This window comes from Parambassis ranga, chromosome 15 (assembly GCF_900634625.1).
Source record: "Parambassis ranga chromosome 15, fParRan2.1, whole genome shotgun sequence".
Lineage (NCBI taxonomy): Eukaryota > Metazoa > Chordata > Actinopteri > Ambassidae > Parambassis > Parambassis ranga.
Window position 1 is genome coordinate 10,532,445 of NC_041035.1, and position 18,473 is coordinate 10,550,917.

At 41.0% G+C, this 18,473-nt stretch overlaps 1 protein-coding gene across 4 annotated transcripts; it reads left to right on the forward strand.

Annotated features, from left to right (window-relative positions):
* The first annotated feature begins 909 nt into the window (after positions 1–909).
* rgs17 (regulator of G protein signaling 17) lies at positions 910–17,132 on the forward strand. Of its 4 annotated transcripts, none has more exons than XM_028423986.1 (7): positions 910–1,068; positions 3,349–3,449; positions 3,503–3,725; positions 6,646–6,776; positions 10,727–10,801; positions 10,885–11,116; positions 11,325–17,132. In XM_028423986.1, the coding sequence occupies exons 3-7, from the start codon at positions 3,723–3,725 to the stop codon at positions 11,511–11,513; spliced, it is 630 nt and encodes a 209-aa protein (XP_028279787.1). In that variant the 5' UTR covers positions 910–1,068; positions 3,349–3,449; positions 3,503–3,722; the 3' UTR covers positions 11,514–17,132. The 4 variants fall into 4 exon arrangements, with proteins under 4 accessions (XP_028279787.1, XP_028279788.1, XP_028279789.1 ...); XM_028423987.1 differs by having other exon boundaries at positions 3,528–3,725; XM_028423988.1 differs by having other exon boundaries at positions 3,532–3,725.
* The last annotated feature ends 1,341 nt before the right edge of the window (positions 17,133–18,473 follow it).

The window sequence follows — 18,473 nt, forward strand, 5'->3', positions numbered from 1 at the left end:
GACCAATTCTTACTTATGCATGCAGTGTTAGTGTTTACATGAGGTGAACACAGTGGTGCATCACTGTGAAAGCGTGTGTGTGTGTGTGTGTGTGTGTGTGTGTGTGTGTGTGTGTGTGTGTAAGGGGGCAAGATAAAAAGAGAGCAGAGTTTTGGTGCCCCCCTGTGTTAAGAAAGGGAAAATAATTTCATTCTTTCATGCTGCAGATTTTTGCACTAAAAATTCTGACTTAAGTGTTCTCACTTTTTTAAAAAATGCTTCAGTAAATATATGTAAGAAAAACTACAGAAATTTCTAATAAATATTCAATCTCTGTGTAGAAAAGAATAAAAAAAAACCTTATTTCCTTTTTTCAAACATTCATCCTAACAATAATTTTCTGCAAAAAATAACATGGATAAAAATAGTCACTATTTTAATAGCCACTATTTTTTTTAAGGAATCTATTTTCAATGATCATTACATGCATCATAAAGTCAGTAAATAGCTTATACATTAACAAACAAACATGTTGAGCTTTTTAGCTGGTAAAGGAAATAGCAGTAATATAATGGGGAAACTGCTCTCAGTTTTGGAGGGTTTATAAAGGCATTATATTTATGGGTCATAACCTGAGGATACATTTCCTCTTGTGTGAATGGTGGCTTTCTAACTTTATACACACACTGACTGTGACTGTCTCTCTGATCGTAACCACTGTGTCTTTAAACTCAATACAGCTTTGTGTTTTTATGATATTTTGTATATGAGAGGGTGGTAGTGTAGTTGTTGTGCAGTAGAGATATAAAGATTCCCCCCCGTGTGTGTGTGTGTGTGTGTGTGTGTGTGTGTAGCCTCGGCAGTGCATCTTCTCACCGACTGCAGCCACAGAGCAGCGGTGGCAGCGCGCCTGCGCAGTGCATCCAGGAGCTCGGCGGCGTTCGGTGCTGAAGTGGGGCGGATGGCAGAAAAACAGCGGCGATGGACATTACACCGCAGGATTTCCATTTATGATGTCGTTAAATAAGCATCTGGACTCCGCGTTTACGCACCTATCACCGTAGGACACTGACAGCCCACTACAAAGGGGTAAGATGCTGATTATTCTGCCCTAATGCTCCACACGGACTGGCTAGCTTGACGTTAGCACGGTGCTAGCCTCTGCTGCTCAACTGCCACCGCCTCCTCTCGTTGCGAGAGATAGCGGATCTCTGGCTGTCGGCTAAAGCTAGCAAGAAGAAAGTGGGTGGTGTTTGATTTCTGTAAAATGTCTGTGCGGCAATCAGCACTGTGCAACCCTCTGAATAGCTGTGTTATCAGTCGGCAGTGTCAGCTGGGAGGGGATCCCCCCCAGTCCCCGGCTGGTCCGACCTGCAGCAGCAGCAGCAGCTTAGATGGTTCGGGCAGCTGCAGGAGAAACCATGTAAAACACCCAGCTGAGCAGCTAGCCAGCAAAGCTAGTGAACAGAGGGTCCGATCCATTCTCTGTCTGAAGATATGCATAGGCCTTCAGGGAGATGCAACAGTGCTACGACTGTGCAGGCAGCACAAACTACCACATCAACTTTTGTGCATTTTCACCTCTGCTAAGATTTTCCCTCATGTCATGCACTGGAAAGAGATCACAGCTAAGGGAGCACCCACACTGCAGTCTCCCATGGGTGTGTTGAGAGAGAGAGAGAGAGAGAGAGAGAGAGAGACCAGGTTGTGTTGCAAGTACATCCTGTGACACTTCCTGATTGATCTCTCACCCCTCATTCAAAGAGCTTTACCAGAATAGCAGCTGTCTTATCTACACATCTTACATGGATGTTGTTTGCTTGCAGGGTGGAGATATTTTACCTGTGGGTTTTATTATCAGGCAAAAACAGACAGTGTCTGCCTCATCAGGCATTAACGTTGATTTTAAATGAATATTGTTTGAATATTGCTTAAACAAAGTATTTGTTTTTGTTTTGCTGTAACATCTATAGACAGAAAACAGTTTCTCTCCAGTGTTATTTTGTCTGCTGCACTGACAAACAAACAAATAACAGTATGCAGGAACAAACAGCTACAACAGGTAGACATGCATATGTTAGAACTCTGCACAGCACCAAGGCAGAGCTTTGCAGTGCCATGCTGGAGTTTTGTTGTTCGTCCTAGTACATGCTGCCATCTGAAGAAACTTTGCTAAAGCAGTTGAAGTTTTTGAACTCTAAACACCATAAACCAAGTGTCATTTAGTTCCAATATACTTTCTGCAGCTACCATTATGACCATCTTGATGGATAAATACCAGTGCATGCCACAGAAAAAATGTGAATACATTATTTTGGTGTGAACTGTCCTTTTAATAAACACCTTATGTCTGTAGAAATTATTTAGACTGCCTTCCTTGTGAGCATATTATTTTGTGGCCATTTTTTTTTTCTGAGAACAGGCAAAGGAAAAACGCAAAAGCCTTATCTTTGCACACAGCTATGCAAAATCCTTTTTCATAGACTTTTAACATACAAGGGAAACTTTTGTCTTCAGACCAGTTTAAACTGGCATGAGCTGATGTTGCTGCTCCTAAGGGACTGGTTTTACAGTAGAGCAGTACTGAGGTGGCATGTTATGTCATAGGGGAGGGTGAGGGCTACATGTGAACTCTTATTTTTGCTTTCTGCCACAGTTTATTTCTCTTGACATCGCTGATGTTGGGGAAAAAACAGAGCTACGTTTGGGTCAAAAAGAGAAACAGATGATTAGGCTATAGACAAAAAATACCTGCTGTACGTCAGGATGTTAAATGTTTATTTACTTACTCTGCTGTTCTTAATCTCCACAAACTGGTGATAGATAGTTTAAGAGTCTCCAGTGATGAGGTCAACGCGTGAACGCTTCAAAGCTGCTGTTGGAATGTTGTTGGAACGGTAATTCCTGTACAGAAAATAAAAAACATGCAGCATGAGAGGAACCTTGGAGGCTCTGCAGCCGTTAGGCTTCCCTCAGGGACGACATCCAGCATATGGCACCTGACTGTGATGGAGTGCTGGGTTGCAGCACCGATGATGAGTTTAATCTTTTGCATGATGAATAGTTAAACTAAATGTAATGAAGATGACAGTGCCATCAGTCATTTAGTGCATTTGGCCCATTTCCTGATTTGGTTTATTTATTGTCAGTTTGACCACATCCCTTCATTTACGAGTGATATATCAGTATCGGTTTGTGTGCTGGCTGCTGCACAGAAGCAGCAGATATGTTTGAGGTAATTGCTGTCCTGGTAAAAGAGCCCTCTTCTTCCTAATTTCTATCTTAGTAGGCGCATTGTTAATAATCAGATGATTTAACCGTTAAGTTGAACGATGAAGATTTTGACGCATGTCTTTGTCTGTTTTCCAGATGCTGTACTTTCACTGCTCCCTGCACCCACGAGTCCATAAATGACACTTTCACCGAGATCCAAGGAAGCTTAGGAGGCACCGGGGAGAGAAGCGAAAGGAGTGAGTGAATTAAGGAAACAAGTGGAGGAAGTCTAGTCTCAGTTTCACCTCAGCTCTCGTGTGTCTTTTCTGTGCCAGTCAGTCAGGGATGGTGACAGTAGTAACCCTCTTCTCTGTGCTGAAAAGAACCTCAACGCCTTGCCCCGCAGCCAGTCCGTTAGCCAAACAGACTCTCAGTTGGTCACTTCGTCAACCAGCCTGCTATCATCCAGCAACCTATTACCTCACGCCATGACTGCTTTGTCTGACCTGTGTTTAGGAACTCACTAATTCATGGTAAGTTTGACAGCTGTCACGGTCACTCACATGTGTTTGATAGTCTGTTACATGTTTTTCTCATTTATTATAAGGGCAGTTTGTTACCAAAAAAGAACCACTTCCTTTATAAAAAATTCTTATCAGACCTTATAGGATAATAATCAGCATTGCGACATCCATGCTAGTCACAGATGTGTTTTAATACGCTGAAAGCAGACAAAGCTATAAAAGTAACTTTCTCTCAAAGGCAGGAAGATGTAAAGGAAAGTTTGGATACATGTGAGGTAATTTAGTGATCTCTCTCTACTGGTCTTAGCCAACACTATTTTATGACACTATTTCATGTAGCTGATGTAGCGTTGACCGATGCCAAAATGTTCCACTCAATTGCTAGTCTGTTACCCTGTCCAACAATTTCCCCCACGGGGATTAATAAAGTCATTCTTAATGCTGTGGGTACATTGTAAGGTCCCTGTATGATGCTGCCAATGCAGTTAGAGTAAATCATGTGATCAGTTTTGTCATTACCGTAAAGGTCCATGGTTTTTTAACTGTACCGTCTTTGCTGAGAGAAGAAAACAATGCACAAACAGCAATGCAGCAAAACAGTCTGCAGGTCGACAACTAAGCACAAATGTTGAGGATACATTGAACACTGCCATGCTTCCACACCAGACTGTAATTTACTGTCAATGGTCAAATGAGCCAAAGTCAAATGTCACATTAGTTTATTATGGTCCTAGCTGTGTGATAGCTGGATGAGTCCTGTATCTCTCTCAGCACTGCTAGTAGGTCTTTACCATGCAATGCAAAACAATACAACATGATTTCTGGCTTTTAACTATGTGTAAAAATGTATTACAGGTCATGTTGTTCTTTTTCTCCCCACTTATGGCATTCATATTTGTATTTCCACTCTAAATTTGCATCTTCTGTCAATACGGCCTCCTCTGGGTTTTGGAACAAAGCCGTTCTCTCAACATCGTTTGCATCCAGCAGCCTGTTTTTTTTCCATCGATGTTGCCTGGTAGCTTAATAACTTATGGCGTCAGGCGACTAAATTTGCATAACTGGCTGGTTGGCTCAGCTTTACCTGGCATGCATCATCACTGTAGTAAACCACATGTGTGTGTGTGTGCGGAGGGGAACGAGAGAGGCGAGTGACAGCTCCTCTGATGGCACTGAGGCACAGTTACTTTTAATCAGGAGTAAATTTGAACTATGACTTTAGAGGTAAGAGTTATGTTTTGTTCATTTGGTTTTTATTGTATGTTTTCACGCTACACTTGTTGAATTAGGACTTGAATTTAGAAAATTATAAGTGGAATCTGAAGAAACAAAAAGAATAGCTCTAGTGGTTTTCCCTTTTATTAGGTTCATGAGAGGGCCCCTTCAAAGAAAAGTATAAACAGTGTTACCAGAATAGTCCATACTGTATCTTACAGTATCAGAAATAGTTCTTAGAAAGGGGTCTTTTTATTTAGAGCAGCCTAAAGGGTTGAAAAGCACTATGTTTGGCTGTGTTGTTCAAGGGTCTTTTCTCACCCTCTGTTATACAAACAAGGACAACATTGACCGTTAGACCTCCTCTAAAGGCCAGGGGAAACCCCCATGAAGACCAGCACAGGTCCAGGCTGACTTTAATGGAGAATAGGGGTGGACTACATTGTTGTTAGGCAACTGATGATGAAATCATGCTTAGCTGCAGTAACAGAGACATGGCACTGATAATTGTCACCAGTTCATCGTCATCATCAGTCATTCAGCTTTGAATGAAGAAGAAACCACAGTGACATAGGCCTCGCTGAAAAAAATAACCTATATTTGTACCGCCTTTGCTCATTCACAAATGTAGCACCTTAGTGCTGGCAATGAAAGGGCAATGAAAGCATTGCACATTGTACTTAGTATGTCATATGGCACGTTGTACCATGTCAGCGAGCCCTTTCATACTGCTGACACACAATATCACATTATTTCTTCTGTGAACCTTTTAACATGGATTGGACAGCCACAGCTCTGCCATTATAAGCACACACACCATGAATAAAGAGTCAGACTCAATGCCGTCACTGTTTATTGGCGGGTTTATCCACAAAATTCTGCATGTGCGACCTATTCTCAGAAAGTAAAGGCCTCTGCTGTGCTTTGCATTTGTGTTTAATTAGCAAATGTTTAGCGTGCCAGTGAGCCAAACTAAAGTGGTGAATATTATACTTGCTAAACATCATGTTAACATTGTCACTGCTCACATTGACATGCTAATAAAATGCTAATGTATGTGTCATACTGTAAAAAACAGACAGATTTCAAAGCTTAATCAGACAGCAGCAGTAAACTCAGACTGACCACAGGGTCATTGTGAAAAAGAGGCACCACATTATTTAGGTTTAGGTGAATATTCATCTCCTGCCTGTTGATGTTGGAAGAGGCCATAATGGGCCAGATGGGAGGTGAATGTACAAAGAGCGAGATGAATGGGTTAATAATAATATGCATGGATTTATGTATGCATGCACACATGAGACTCTGTATATGTAATGTATAAATCTTGATGTGTGTGTGTGTGCACCCTTTGAAATGCATGTGTCAAAGCTGAGTGAAAGACTTGGATTAATGCCAGAAACCCTTGTACCGTACAAGGAAGGGAATTCTCTGTCCTGCTGGCTGAGTGTTTTCTCTCTCTCTCCCTCTCTCTCTCTCTCTCTCTCGCTCGCTCGCTCGCTCCCTCTCCCTCTCTCTCCCTATTTGATTCTCACACACACACTCACACTTTACACAGTTGTTTTTTCTTTACCTTTAATATAAATGTGTTGCTGGTGAGCAAACCCCCCCCCTTCTCTTTTTTTGCTTTTAGCTGTGTGTCTTTGTTATGATGGTAATCATTTCATCACAGTCTGTTAACTTTGTTTGTGTTCTGTGTGTGTCCAATATGAAGCCCCGGAGTGTGAGTGGAGTGGAGATGAGAAAAAGGCAGGCGGCTCACATCGAGGCCCCACCCCAGGCCCCCGGACAGCCCCGACCCAACACCTGCTGCCTCTGCTGGTGCGGCTGCTGCAAGTGTCTCTGGTAAGAAAGCTATGTACTGTACTTGGGCTGCACGACATGGACCAAAACTTGATATTTTTGGGCTGAACAGTGTTACACAACATATCACAGTTCCATTTAGATATATAGTAGGCTCCCCAGTGCGGCCTTAGTGGCCTGGTCTGGAGACAGGCACTTTTTATTTCCCTATTTTCTTCTATGAAATTTTTGCCAATAGGGATATTTGTTCACTAGATGGATAAAATATGCCAATAAATAGAAGTAATTCCCATTAATTATTTTGACAATACAGCTGCAGTATTAACTACAGAAAAGTTAGAGCGGAGCAACTGAGGGCAGCGTTCATTTAGGACGTGAGCGAGCAGCTCATTTCTCCACACCAGTACACAAGTGATTCTTCTCCTTCATATCCTTTCATATGCAGGCAGTCCAGAAGTGAAGTACAGCCAGATCATCTATGTTCAGCTCCGCAGCGCTTATTGTTTGAATTTTAACCTGAATGATGGTTGCGTCCAAGTGTGCTGTCCTGTCTCTGTGTAAAAATAAACACACACCATTTGCTGTATACAGAACACACTTTAATGTCATTAACCTGCTGAAAATAATGAAGAAGCCTCTGGAATAAAAACTTAGACAGCACAGAGTAATATTTCATTTTCATAGGAAATGGAAGTTTTCCAAAAATAGCAACCGCTCGGTTAAAGTTCTGACACCCGCAGGGTAAGACGTGATTTACCTGCAGCTTATTAAATGTGTCAGTGTGACAACTCACCTGTCTGAGGTGCAGATTTGTTATTATATCCTGATTTCTCAATGTCTGTGATCATTTAAATGTGTGTAATAAGTCCTTACTGACATTGTATGTCTGGTATGCATCACTCTGTCCCTGAAGTGATGTCTGTCAGTAAAGGGTGAAACAGACGGAGAGAAGAAACAGACAAACTCCACCAGTATAATTTACATCATTTACATTTACATAACATAATATGAATGTGTTGATATAAACAATACGGCTTCCTCGTATATCTAGTGTGCAAATATATTAATATAGTTTTAAAAACTCAGGCTATGACCGAGCCATAGACAGTACTACATTATTGTACAGCATTAGCATAAACAAGGTTGCCGCTAAAAATAGAAAAATACAGGAAAAGTAAAATCCGAAGCATTAAACAAAGAGATTGGTTACTTTTGTTTGTGTCTTCTTTGTGCTGTGCTGTTGAGGAAAAGCTGCTGGATCTCTTTAACAGTGTTAAAAAATACAACCCCAGTTGCCCGAAGCAACAAACAGTTGGTCCTGCGCTTAATCCCGTTACCTAATCTATGATGTAGCACTGATATTAAGTTCCCTAAAAAAATCCATCTAAATAAATACAGACCTTACATTGACAGAGAAGGATTTTTGATACAGTGAATCCACCAAATAAATGTGACTGTATCAGAATTTCACTGTTTAGATTATTATTATTTTTTATAAGTACCACGGTCTATGTAGCTGCATTATTATTATTTTTCGAATTTGAAATGATGCTGATCATCATTTACTATGAGCTTTTTGGAGTGAGGGTCAGCCGAACAAACAGTGTTTGGTTATTAATTGTTAAATGAGTATCTTAAATGACCGTATTATGACTGCTTTATTGTTTTGTTTTATGTTTTGCTGCTTTTCTTAGTCTTCTTTTATTTGTAACTATTGTTTGGGACATGAATATGCAAATGACTTGTTGGTCAATGGAGAAAATGATGAGCAAATGAATCGATACTAAAAAACAAAATGTAGCCTCAGCTCATTTACTGCTTTCGTTTCAAACGGTGGAAATGAAAGGACCCTTAGGTTCCTAGGACTGTATGCTGCCCCTGAGCAAGGCACCGGCACCAGGAGCTGGTATGTAGCTCGTACAGCTGCCTCGCTGTGGCTCCGCTCTCACTGGGAGAGAGGAGTGAATGGAACATTGTTTTCAGCCAGTGAATGGTGAATGTGCTGCTTCTTTCACACCACTTCATCTGAAGTGGTGGCAGCTTGTGGACTGTGACTTGGCTGTGTGTGTTTCTCAGTCAGATGCTGGTGAAAATTGTTTTCAGCACCGCTATGATGTTTGTTTATTTTGGTGGCAAGACGAGGAGGGATAATTTGCGCTGTTTATGTGACACAGCTTTGTATGAGTTACATGTGAATCACTGAAGGCCCTCTGTGTTTCCTTTTACTATCGTGCTGAGTCAGGTGATAGAGATGTGTGTGAATCAGAGGAGATCTCGTCCATGATTGACAGCCAGTGAATGTGAAAACACAAAACGGGTCACGTCCCAGTTTATATTTTGGCTCTTCTCTGTTCTTCACCACCTACCCCATACCCTCTAACCTGCTTCAACAACCCTTACACAAGGCCCTTATCTGGTCGGGGTGCCTTCTATTTCCATCCACACATCACATGCAAAACAGCTGTGAAGAACAGCCTGTATATTTAGCTGTATTGTGAGGGTGCCGGGGGGCTGTGGCTAGCTTAGCCCATTACAGCCACACAATGGGGACTTTGACAAGAGACAGCAAGAGGAAGGAAAGATCCTCCATGGTGAGACAAAAATAGACGGCTCAGTGTGTGTTGCATTGTGGACTCAGCAAGTGTGACTGAGCTACGATAGACAGAGAGGCTACCGTGTGTGTTTCGAGTGTTTACACAAAGACTTAAACTGAAGCTTTATTGTTTCATCCCAGCGCGATTAACAGCGGAAAGAATGAACATAGCAGAGCGGAACTAACAACTGGTTTCATTATTGATTTATTGGTGCCCTTATTTCTTAATCAGTTGATTGATGGTTAAAAATCCCGCACTATTTTCTAGAGTTCAATGGGACATCTGTCTATTTTGCCTGGCCTAAAGTCAGAAAAGCCAAAAGACCATTTTAACATTTTTTTCAGAGAGCAACTATTAAACCAAAGGCTTGACCTAACCCGCCAACAAAAAGCTGCATATAGCAGGGAGCGTATTCACATATTACTGGATGCTAGTTTCTACGGCGCACATGAGCAGAACACAATCAGGAGAACTTTGGAAAACTCAGCAAGACTAAACCTTTTGTGTAAATTCAGTAAATCTATCCAAAGATATTTCTTGTTTAAACAAAAGTATCAAAATAGAATGTCTATAGGTGTTAAGTAATAATAATAATAATATCGGTAAGTAATAATAAAACAGAAACAAGGATTCTTTCTGACACTGTTTCTCTCCCTCTCTGAGCCATGATCAGTGGCAGGATTGTGGGGCCACTTTTTATTTGCTGATACTGAGTCCTGTTCCTATATTTAAACCACATATCTCCCTTATCTGCACTTTTCTACACTGTGCAGGCGCAGAGTGCAAATTTAGTTAGGCCTACGTTAAAGACTAATCTGCTGCTGAACAGTACTGCATAATGTGGCCAGCTTTCATTTAATGGTTTCCAAAAATGTGTTTCCCTGTACTTAGTTTGAATAATATGTGTGGTAGTTGAGAGCTGTTACAGGTGGAAGGTTTGGATAATGTAAAATAAAGTTTCCAACGGACAGTTTATATGTTAATGATTGAAGCTCATGGCTGCCATTTGTTGCTCAGCCTGGTGGTGCGCCTTGGTCATGATGCCATGCATTATGAGGCATTTTGAGTGGTATGACAGCTGGTGGAACAATAGACATGGGACTGGAAATGAATCAGGTCTTATAGAGCTGAACAATCAATTAAACTTGACCGTGATACTGAAATCTTTCATTTTAACTAAAGCTGAGGTGGGCAGGCAGCTTGCATTTCCACCTGTCATTCAACCCGGCCATGCCAGTATATACATAACAAAGCCTCAATATTACTTAAACAAATTAGTTCTATAAATATGTTTCTGTTGTAAAGTTGGACAATGATACACAAACCATACATAAACTGTCAGAAACGTGTCCGGGCTTTTATTTTGACATGGCTGACAATTTCCTGCTTCTCATCCAGGAATGAGGACAGGATGGAGAGGAGTGAACGACAGACCTGCACCAAGATGGACAGTATTGAAGCTGCAGAAGAACAGTAAGTCCAGCCATTACCATCTCTAGTGTGTCCTATTCATGTCGGTATATGATTGTTGTTCTCATCAACACGTTCACCTGTAGACACCCCAGTCTGGACGAGGTGCTGTCATGGGCACGGAGCTTTGAGATGATGCTGCGCTCGTTAGAAGGTCGGGAGGTCTTCCGGGAGTTCCTGCGCTCTGAGTACAGCGAGGACAACCTGCTTTTCTGGTTGGCCTGCGAAGAGCTGAAAAAGGAGACAAATCCATCGGTGGTGGACGAGAAGGCCAGGATCATATACGAAGATTACGTGTCCATATTATCGCCCAAAGAGGTGAGTTACATTTTAGCCTGGTTGGAGCCAAATACAGCTTAACCAAGTGAGGAACGCTGGCCAAAAATCAAGAAGTTCCACTGAATAACATGCAAGTAGAAGGGCTAATCAAATGCAGCTCATCTCCCAGTGGTCACTGTGTATTGTCCTAATAAAACTATAAAATAGTCCGCTAGCTTATCAATTAAATTTGTTCTCCTCACTTTAGGTGAGTCTGGATTCGCGAGTTAGAGAAGGAATAAATCAGAGCCTGGCGGAGCCCAGCAACCTGATGTATGAAGAGGCCCAGCTTCAAATCTACACCCTGATGCACCGCGACTCCTTTCCCCGTTTCCTCAACTCCTCCGTTTACAGAGACCTCCTGGCCAGCAGGAGGCGCACCTGCCTCGACACCTAGACCCCTTCCCCCTGCACTCTTCATCGTCGCCCATCGTACGCCAACGAGACTACTACTTAAACTTCTAATACTACTATGGTGCCAGAAGTCGGGTTTGGAAAATCTCTCCCTCTTTTTCGATTGAAAAGACTGAATGACATCCGAGATAGCTGGTTGGTTTTTTTATTTATATTTTTTAAGCAATTTGTATCCAGTTGCTGGTTAGTACTTGGTCAATTTGAGACCATTAATGCTGGCCAGTGATTGTTTTGCTAGCAATTTGTGCTGTTTGTTTCGGTTGACTGGCCAACTCACGTATTAGCTATTGGTGTAAACGGCCGACCTGACGGCCTGCTAGTGGTGGACGTGGACTCATCAGGCAGTGGGGACAGAACAAGAGAGAGACAGAGAGAGAGAGAGCGAGAGAGAGAGGGAAAGGGGGGGAGGACAAGCCCACTGTTCCTGTACTGTAATATTAAGACCTCATCCTTTAATCATCACTGTCTTTTGTTTTCTTGCTGTCCCATTCCTCAGATGTTTAATTTCGTTTTGATTCCTTCACTGCCCGAACATGACACCTACTTGTTGCTGGTGGGTGTTTTTAACCAGTAGACGCACTGGCTCCGCATGCAGCTCTCTCTCTCTACAGTAGCTTGAAGATATAAGCCGTGGACTGCAACCGTTCTTGAATTTTGAGAGGTATTAAAGCAGGAGAGCTGTCTTTCTGTCTGGCTGTCTATGTTCAGTGAAGGGAAAAAGGTACACTTCTGCCAATTTTCAGCTTACTGCAGTGTTTTTATTGAGGATATCCTGAAGGCACAGGCAGCAGCGACACCTTAGCCATCCGTCCATCCTTTCATCCATCCGTCCATCCGTGCAAGCACTTTCCTTCTTTAGGATTCTTTAACTGGGAGAAGTAAGGGCTAGAATTGTGGTTGGGCAGCTACATCTGTTATTACTCATGAACTTTTAAAACAAAAAAATCTCTCCACTGAGAAAATCACAATGCCTTTACATGTAAGAAAAGAGGCAGCACAAGTGCTGCTGGAGGGTTTTTTTTTCTTGGAAAGCAACCACAGTTTGTCCAACAATCCCTACCTCCCATCTTTTTTTCCCTCCTCCCTCCAACTCAGACCATCACAGCCTGACAAGCACAGGTGTGGGGAAAAAAACTCACCAGCTGGAGAAAATAAAAAAAGAAACCCACATTGTCAGTCATCAACATTTAAAAAGTTCTTCAGCAGAAAAAAGAGGGTTTTAGTGTTTTACTATGGATTCAGGAGTATGGAAGGCTGGTTCTGCTTGGAGAACAGTAGCAGTAAATGCAGGGTTACTGAGCCCTGGCCTTTGTCTGTAAGGCTTTAGCTTTAGATGCTGTAGATATACGACAGTCCTCGGGCGTCCAATATCAGCAGATATTGTGCGAAGCGGGTGCCAAACATGATGTCAAAGATGCTGTGAAGAGACATTTGATATTTCCTGGGTATTCCGGTGTGTTGTAGTCCTGCAGTTATAAGCTACTGCCTGACTATGTTTTTTTTTTTACCAGAGCTAGTGAAGCAGGCTGGTGTAATGATGGCGAACATATTACTGCGCCAGGCTAGCAGAGAAGTTTGTTAAGCTACACACTAGCCTTTTTTCCAACAACTTGGTTTCAGCATGCTGTAGGCAAGCAGTTAGCATGCTTAACCTTGGTAATCCTCCATCCCACTGCCAGCCCCTGCACACTCTGGTTTGTTTTTCTAATCTGACTTTGACAGCATGCGACGATAACAGCTATGTGTGTGTGTATGGTACACACTTTACAGAAAAAGTTTAAGAGGGTCTTGCCAAATGTCCCATTAACATTTTTAGTATATAAAAAGGACGTTTTGTTATTATGATGTGAACCTTTGAACATGAACCTTGTTCCTGTGGATGTGCAGTAGAAAGTGCATGAGTGCAGTATATGCTATTTTTTTAATTAACTGAGCCTCCACGTATATTCATCATGCCATTTGATGGATAGCTAACCTCCTGGTTTGGTTGGTGCAGTCTTAAAAAAAAAAACAAGTGTCAATGAAACAGTGCCACTCCTCCTCACTGATGAAGAGGCATCTATGTTGTTGTCTCCTTTAACTACCTGAAGTTCACGTGCCAAGCTTGGTCTAGATCAAAGTGTAAGATCAGAATGTGTAGCGGACTTTAGAATCCAGTGCAATTGGATGTAGTTAGTGATGAAAGATTTGAGGCTGCGTCTCACCATGTTTGGGATTTTTGAATTGTTGTTAAAATTATAGTTAGCATCTGCAAGTTTTTACAGGAGAAACTAAATAAGGAAATGGATCATTCATTTTCACTTGCTGAAACTAGTTGAAACTGCCGGTCATCACAGGAAGATGAGTTGAAACCCATCCTCACTGCACAGCTTTGCAGTGTTCCTTATTGAAATGTACTCTATTTAACCTTTGGCAATACAGTACTCACATGCAGACTACATTAATATCCATAATAAGGGCTTGATTGTTATTGCTTGGCTGCTTTAATGAAGAGCTGTGCATGCATGCGCCCAGTTTGATCAGAAGCAGAAGAATAGTTGATTAATTCTGATACCGATGGATCAAAGTTCACATTTTCATTTTCAGGAAGCAGTTTTTTAGATGCTGTATATTTGGACAACTCTGGAACTTTTTGACTCAGCAAAAGGATGCTCGTCACCCATAACTCCCCCATCCCTCCCGCCGCCCACCCCCTCTCTCCTCTGCACAGTACAGCTATGGTTCCTTGTTGCTGAGTAGTAAATAACAATGAGAATGTTTCACCAAGAACCAGATAATGAAATCATGGTGCAATCAAACCGAGTTTACATTTATAAATTGTGAGATGTGTGTACCTTATTAAATACTCATAAAGAGCGGGGAGCCCACAGCCAGCAGGTTCGAAGCTGGCACGAGTCTGCCAAACGCTCACACGGACAGTCTTGAGTTTAAAAACTGGGAGCGTTTTATGGGGAGGACACACACGGCAGAACTGCAGGTTTTCTGCTCAAGTCCTTTCCTCTTAATTTATTGTGACTTTTACAAGGTTGGGGGGAAAAGTACACGGTTGTTTATTTTTAATAACTGCATTTCAAATGTGGATTTTACAAGCAATGACGATGATGTGAAGTGATCTTAGATGTGATCTAAAGTTAGTGCTGGCTTTAGATTTTTGTCTTTAAAATTTCCATGGATTCCAAGTGAGTGGCTCTTTGACAAGTGGCTTTGGTTCTATTGACTGAAAAAAACAAAAAGAAAGAAAAAAATGTTGAGAGCTGAAGTGTCCCGACGGGATGGAGGAGGTTTGCGAAGCTTTGGCCTTACTGACACGTTTTATTTTTTTTTTTTCCTTTGTATAAAAAAAAAAAAGAAAGAAAAACAAACGTCTCTGTAGGCTTTTCACTACCTCTCATGTTGGTTAATTTATTTCACATCTAGTTGTCAATGTACAAGTTGTTTTTAGATCTACTTGAAGCCTAACACTGTAAACAAAAATGTGCACAGAAAATGACTATGTATATGACCAGAGGGGTTAAAGAGAGCTTGGCCTAGTCGACATTATTATTATTATTATTATTATTATTATTTTCTTTTTTTCTTTTTGTTTGTATGTATGTTTGTTTTTAATTGTGTTGAGCTGAACTAGATTTTGCATCTCTATAAAGAATTCAGGAATCCACTGTCTAAGGGCTAATCCCATTTTTGCCTATGCAAATCTGTTACTGTGGGTGAGCTGGGAAAGGGGCGAGCTATACCGCACCTTTCACCTGTTTTAGATGGACCATGGTTTACATTGCCCTTTGCTGATATTCTTCAATCTTATTCAGCAAAAATGTACGCTTATTTTGTTTCTATATAAATATGATATAAATATATATATTATAACAAGTAATATACAGAGAAAAATAGTATATGCCTTCGTGATGATATATATATAAAAAAAGAAACCTTGCTGAAAACAAATAAATGTGTTGTCTGACATTATGTGGCTGTGTGCTGGAGTCTTGGTGCGATAGACGACTGGAACTTGACAGGCTGACTTTACTGTCAGGAAAACTCTCATTACTCAGGCTACAACACTTGTAGCTGACCCTGTGCAGTATTTTCCTAACTGAGGAGCAACCACATCATGACTTTTTCTGTGACACTGTTACCCAGCCCCAGCCTGTGAGGTATATGTGAGGTATTCAGGGCCACACAGGACTTGTCCTTGTCATCTTATACTGTAAACATTTAGTCTTTTTTTTTTAAGCAAGACTATGTAACTTTTGCTAAACAAAGGTTGTAGAGTGCTGCACGAAACCTTAACCGCATTCTGTTCAGGGGCCAATCAGCATTTCATAGAGTTTTGTGCTGAACGCAGCCTAAATGCATATTATAGGGACACATTGTGGCTAAATGCAGCTTTAAGATTACAAGTATCATAAACTTTTAACAGATTATTCTTCAATGTAGGAGTCCTGTTGGATCACTAATGCCTGGTTTGGCCCTGCAAAACTACATTACCCTTATAGAAGCAGAATAAATAGCTGAGCCAAGCAGGTTTGATAGCATTAGCTAGTCTTAGCTGCCACAAGCGAGGGCTCCCATTGAGCCAATGGTAAATGTTGTTTATTCAAAAGTTACATAGTCTCACTTTGAAGGGCTGAGTTGGAGACGAGCTGGTTGGAGTGGGTGTCTGCCTTCGAGGTGTGCACTGTTCATCATTATATCATTAAAGAACAGCTATAAATTCCACTGGCCGTGAAGTAACACATGCACCTTTTGGTTGTTTATCAGTGGACACTGCACAGCAGTTGTGAATTTGTAATGAAATGAGTGCAGCACCGTGTCGTAAGAACACAACACCGACTTATTTTTCTATTCCTCTTGTTCTCTTTGTAGCCACATCCGGTCAGACTATCACTGTGTCTAAACAGTAGCGTGGAGCAGAAGTGGGTTTTCTTTTCTTTTCTTTTCTTTCTTTAAACACTCCACTAATGTAAGGTCACTAGTCAGTTCACTCACTTTTAGCATCAATTTAAGTTCAATAACTTCTCTTTAAATGTCTTTTTGTTGGATGGAAACATTTAGCTCTTGACCCTAAATGGAATTTTGGAATTGACGTTGTATAGAATTTTTTTTTTCCCACAGTGCATCATGGCTAAAGAAAGACGAGTTTATGTTTATTGATGTTGGTTTTTATGTGTTTCCCTCAGTTGGATTTGGTGCCTCTTTATGCTTCACAACAGACCTCAAGATCTCTTTCTCTTTCTGTCTCACTTTCCCCCTCTCTCTCTCTCTCTCTCTCTCTCGGGTTGTCACGCTCCTCTCTCTCTATAACATCACACATTCAACACTCTTATTAGCAGTTAGAGCAGAGACGGGCCTGTTTTCCAGCAAAAATCACCCAAATGTTTTTTTTTTATTCCTCCTACGTGAACGCAGACACCCTGGTGTCGTCTCTTTCGTACCTCTTCCAGAGGTGTTTGTGCTACTTTGGGAAAGAGATGATGTTTGTGCGGGTACTGCTTGAAGTGAACAGTTTTAGGCAATCACTTTTCTCTTTATTGATTTCGATGCCTAAGCCTCTTGGTTTTGTGTCATGCCTTTGTAGATAGATCACAGTCGTTGAGAAATGATCTGCAGGTGAAAATAAAAGAGTTTTACCGTCACTTTAGATGATTACAAAAAGTGACATTTTTCTATTCAGCATGCTTTGTGCTAAATAAATGAAATAATTCAGTTATTTGCTATAAACAATACTGTATGAGTATGTATTCAAGTACTGCAGTATGCAGACAATTAAAAAATATGACAAACTCTTTTGAGAGGTTCATATTTTTCTTCTAGTATGTTTGACTAATATTGACGGTTATGGGTACTTAATTCTTGTTTTGAGTGTCTCATGAATTGTCAGAATGACTAAATGACCCTCTTTGTATTAACAAATATAGACTATGGTCGGTTATTTCCACATGCATGATTTGCAGAGAAATTTTACCAGACAGCGCTTTTTAATCAGGAGTTAAGCAACTTTTCACTATTTTTCACTGGTTGCTCGACAACTTTTGATGATGACTGAGATCCTGACTGTTTTATTAGCAGTGTGGAGTGAAATGTATTCCTCCTCCGGAGCAGCATCATGCCTCGCCGAGCAGATGTATAACCTCCGTTTTTTTTTTTTTTTTTCAGATTTAAAATGCAGAAAATGACCATAGAGCTTTAAACAGTAGCCGCAGGGTGAAAAAAAAAGAAAACATGACAGCACAGTGTCCCTGCTCTTCAGGGTCGTGCTGCCCAGGAGTGTGTGATTGCTTATCATCTTGACTTTGAAATTTATCAGAGAAAGCTGATCACCAATCCTTAACTGTAGCATTGAAAATACTTTTCTATGTTCTTATTTGATTACAAACACACACACACACACACACACCACCCTCTGTTGTTAAACAGCACAGAAGGGACTCATCTCATCCATGTAAAATCTGTATGTTCAGGCAGAGCGGTAACAAAAGCATTAAAGAATGTGCACTCTGAGACACATTCATTAAATTAAGTTCAGATGTCAGCACCCAAGTCTAGTTTGTGGCAAGGTTATAAAATGTGTGTAAAATTGTAGCTTTGGGTGTGAACACTAGAGTCTGTGGGGATGCTTTCATACTCTATTGCTAAATATGAAGCAACACTGTTAGCTTAGCTTACATAGGACCGGTAAGCAAGACCTCGCAGCAGTGAATGATTTGTGGGTGGGAAGCTAAGCTAACGTAAGCTTTATATTTATCATCAAGTACAACTCTTGACAAGAAAAGCAACTAATTTGATGAAAAAAATCTTTAATCTATATTCAGATGTTTTTTTTTTTTTTACATCTAAGCAAATTGTCCAAGTTAACAGCGGTGTGCTTTGCTGGATGAAATTAAATCTATCTTTTGTTTCAGTGTAAAGAGGTCAGATGAATTGATGGAACATGAAATAATATGTC

What these genes read in the sequence shown, in the direction of transcription:
- rgs17 (XM_028423985.1), top strand. An exon ending in GGCTGCTGCAAGTGTCTCTG is followed by an intron (nt 6,777 to 10,726) that starts GTAAGAAAGCTA and finishes CTTCTCATCCAG; the next exon opens with GAATGAGGACAGGATGGAGA. An exon ending in ATTGAAGCTGCAGAAGAACA is followed by an intron (nt 10,802 to 10,884) that starts GTAAGTCCAGCC and finishes GTTCACCTGTAG; the next exon opens with ACACCCCAGTCTGGACGAGG.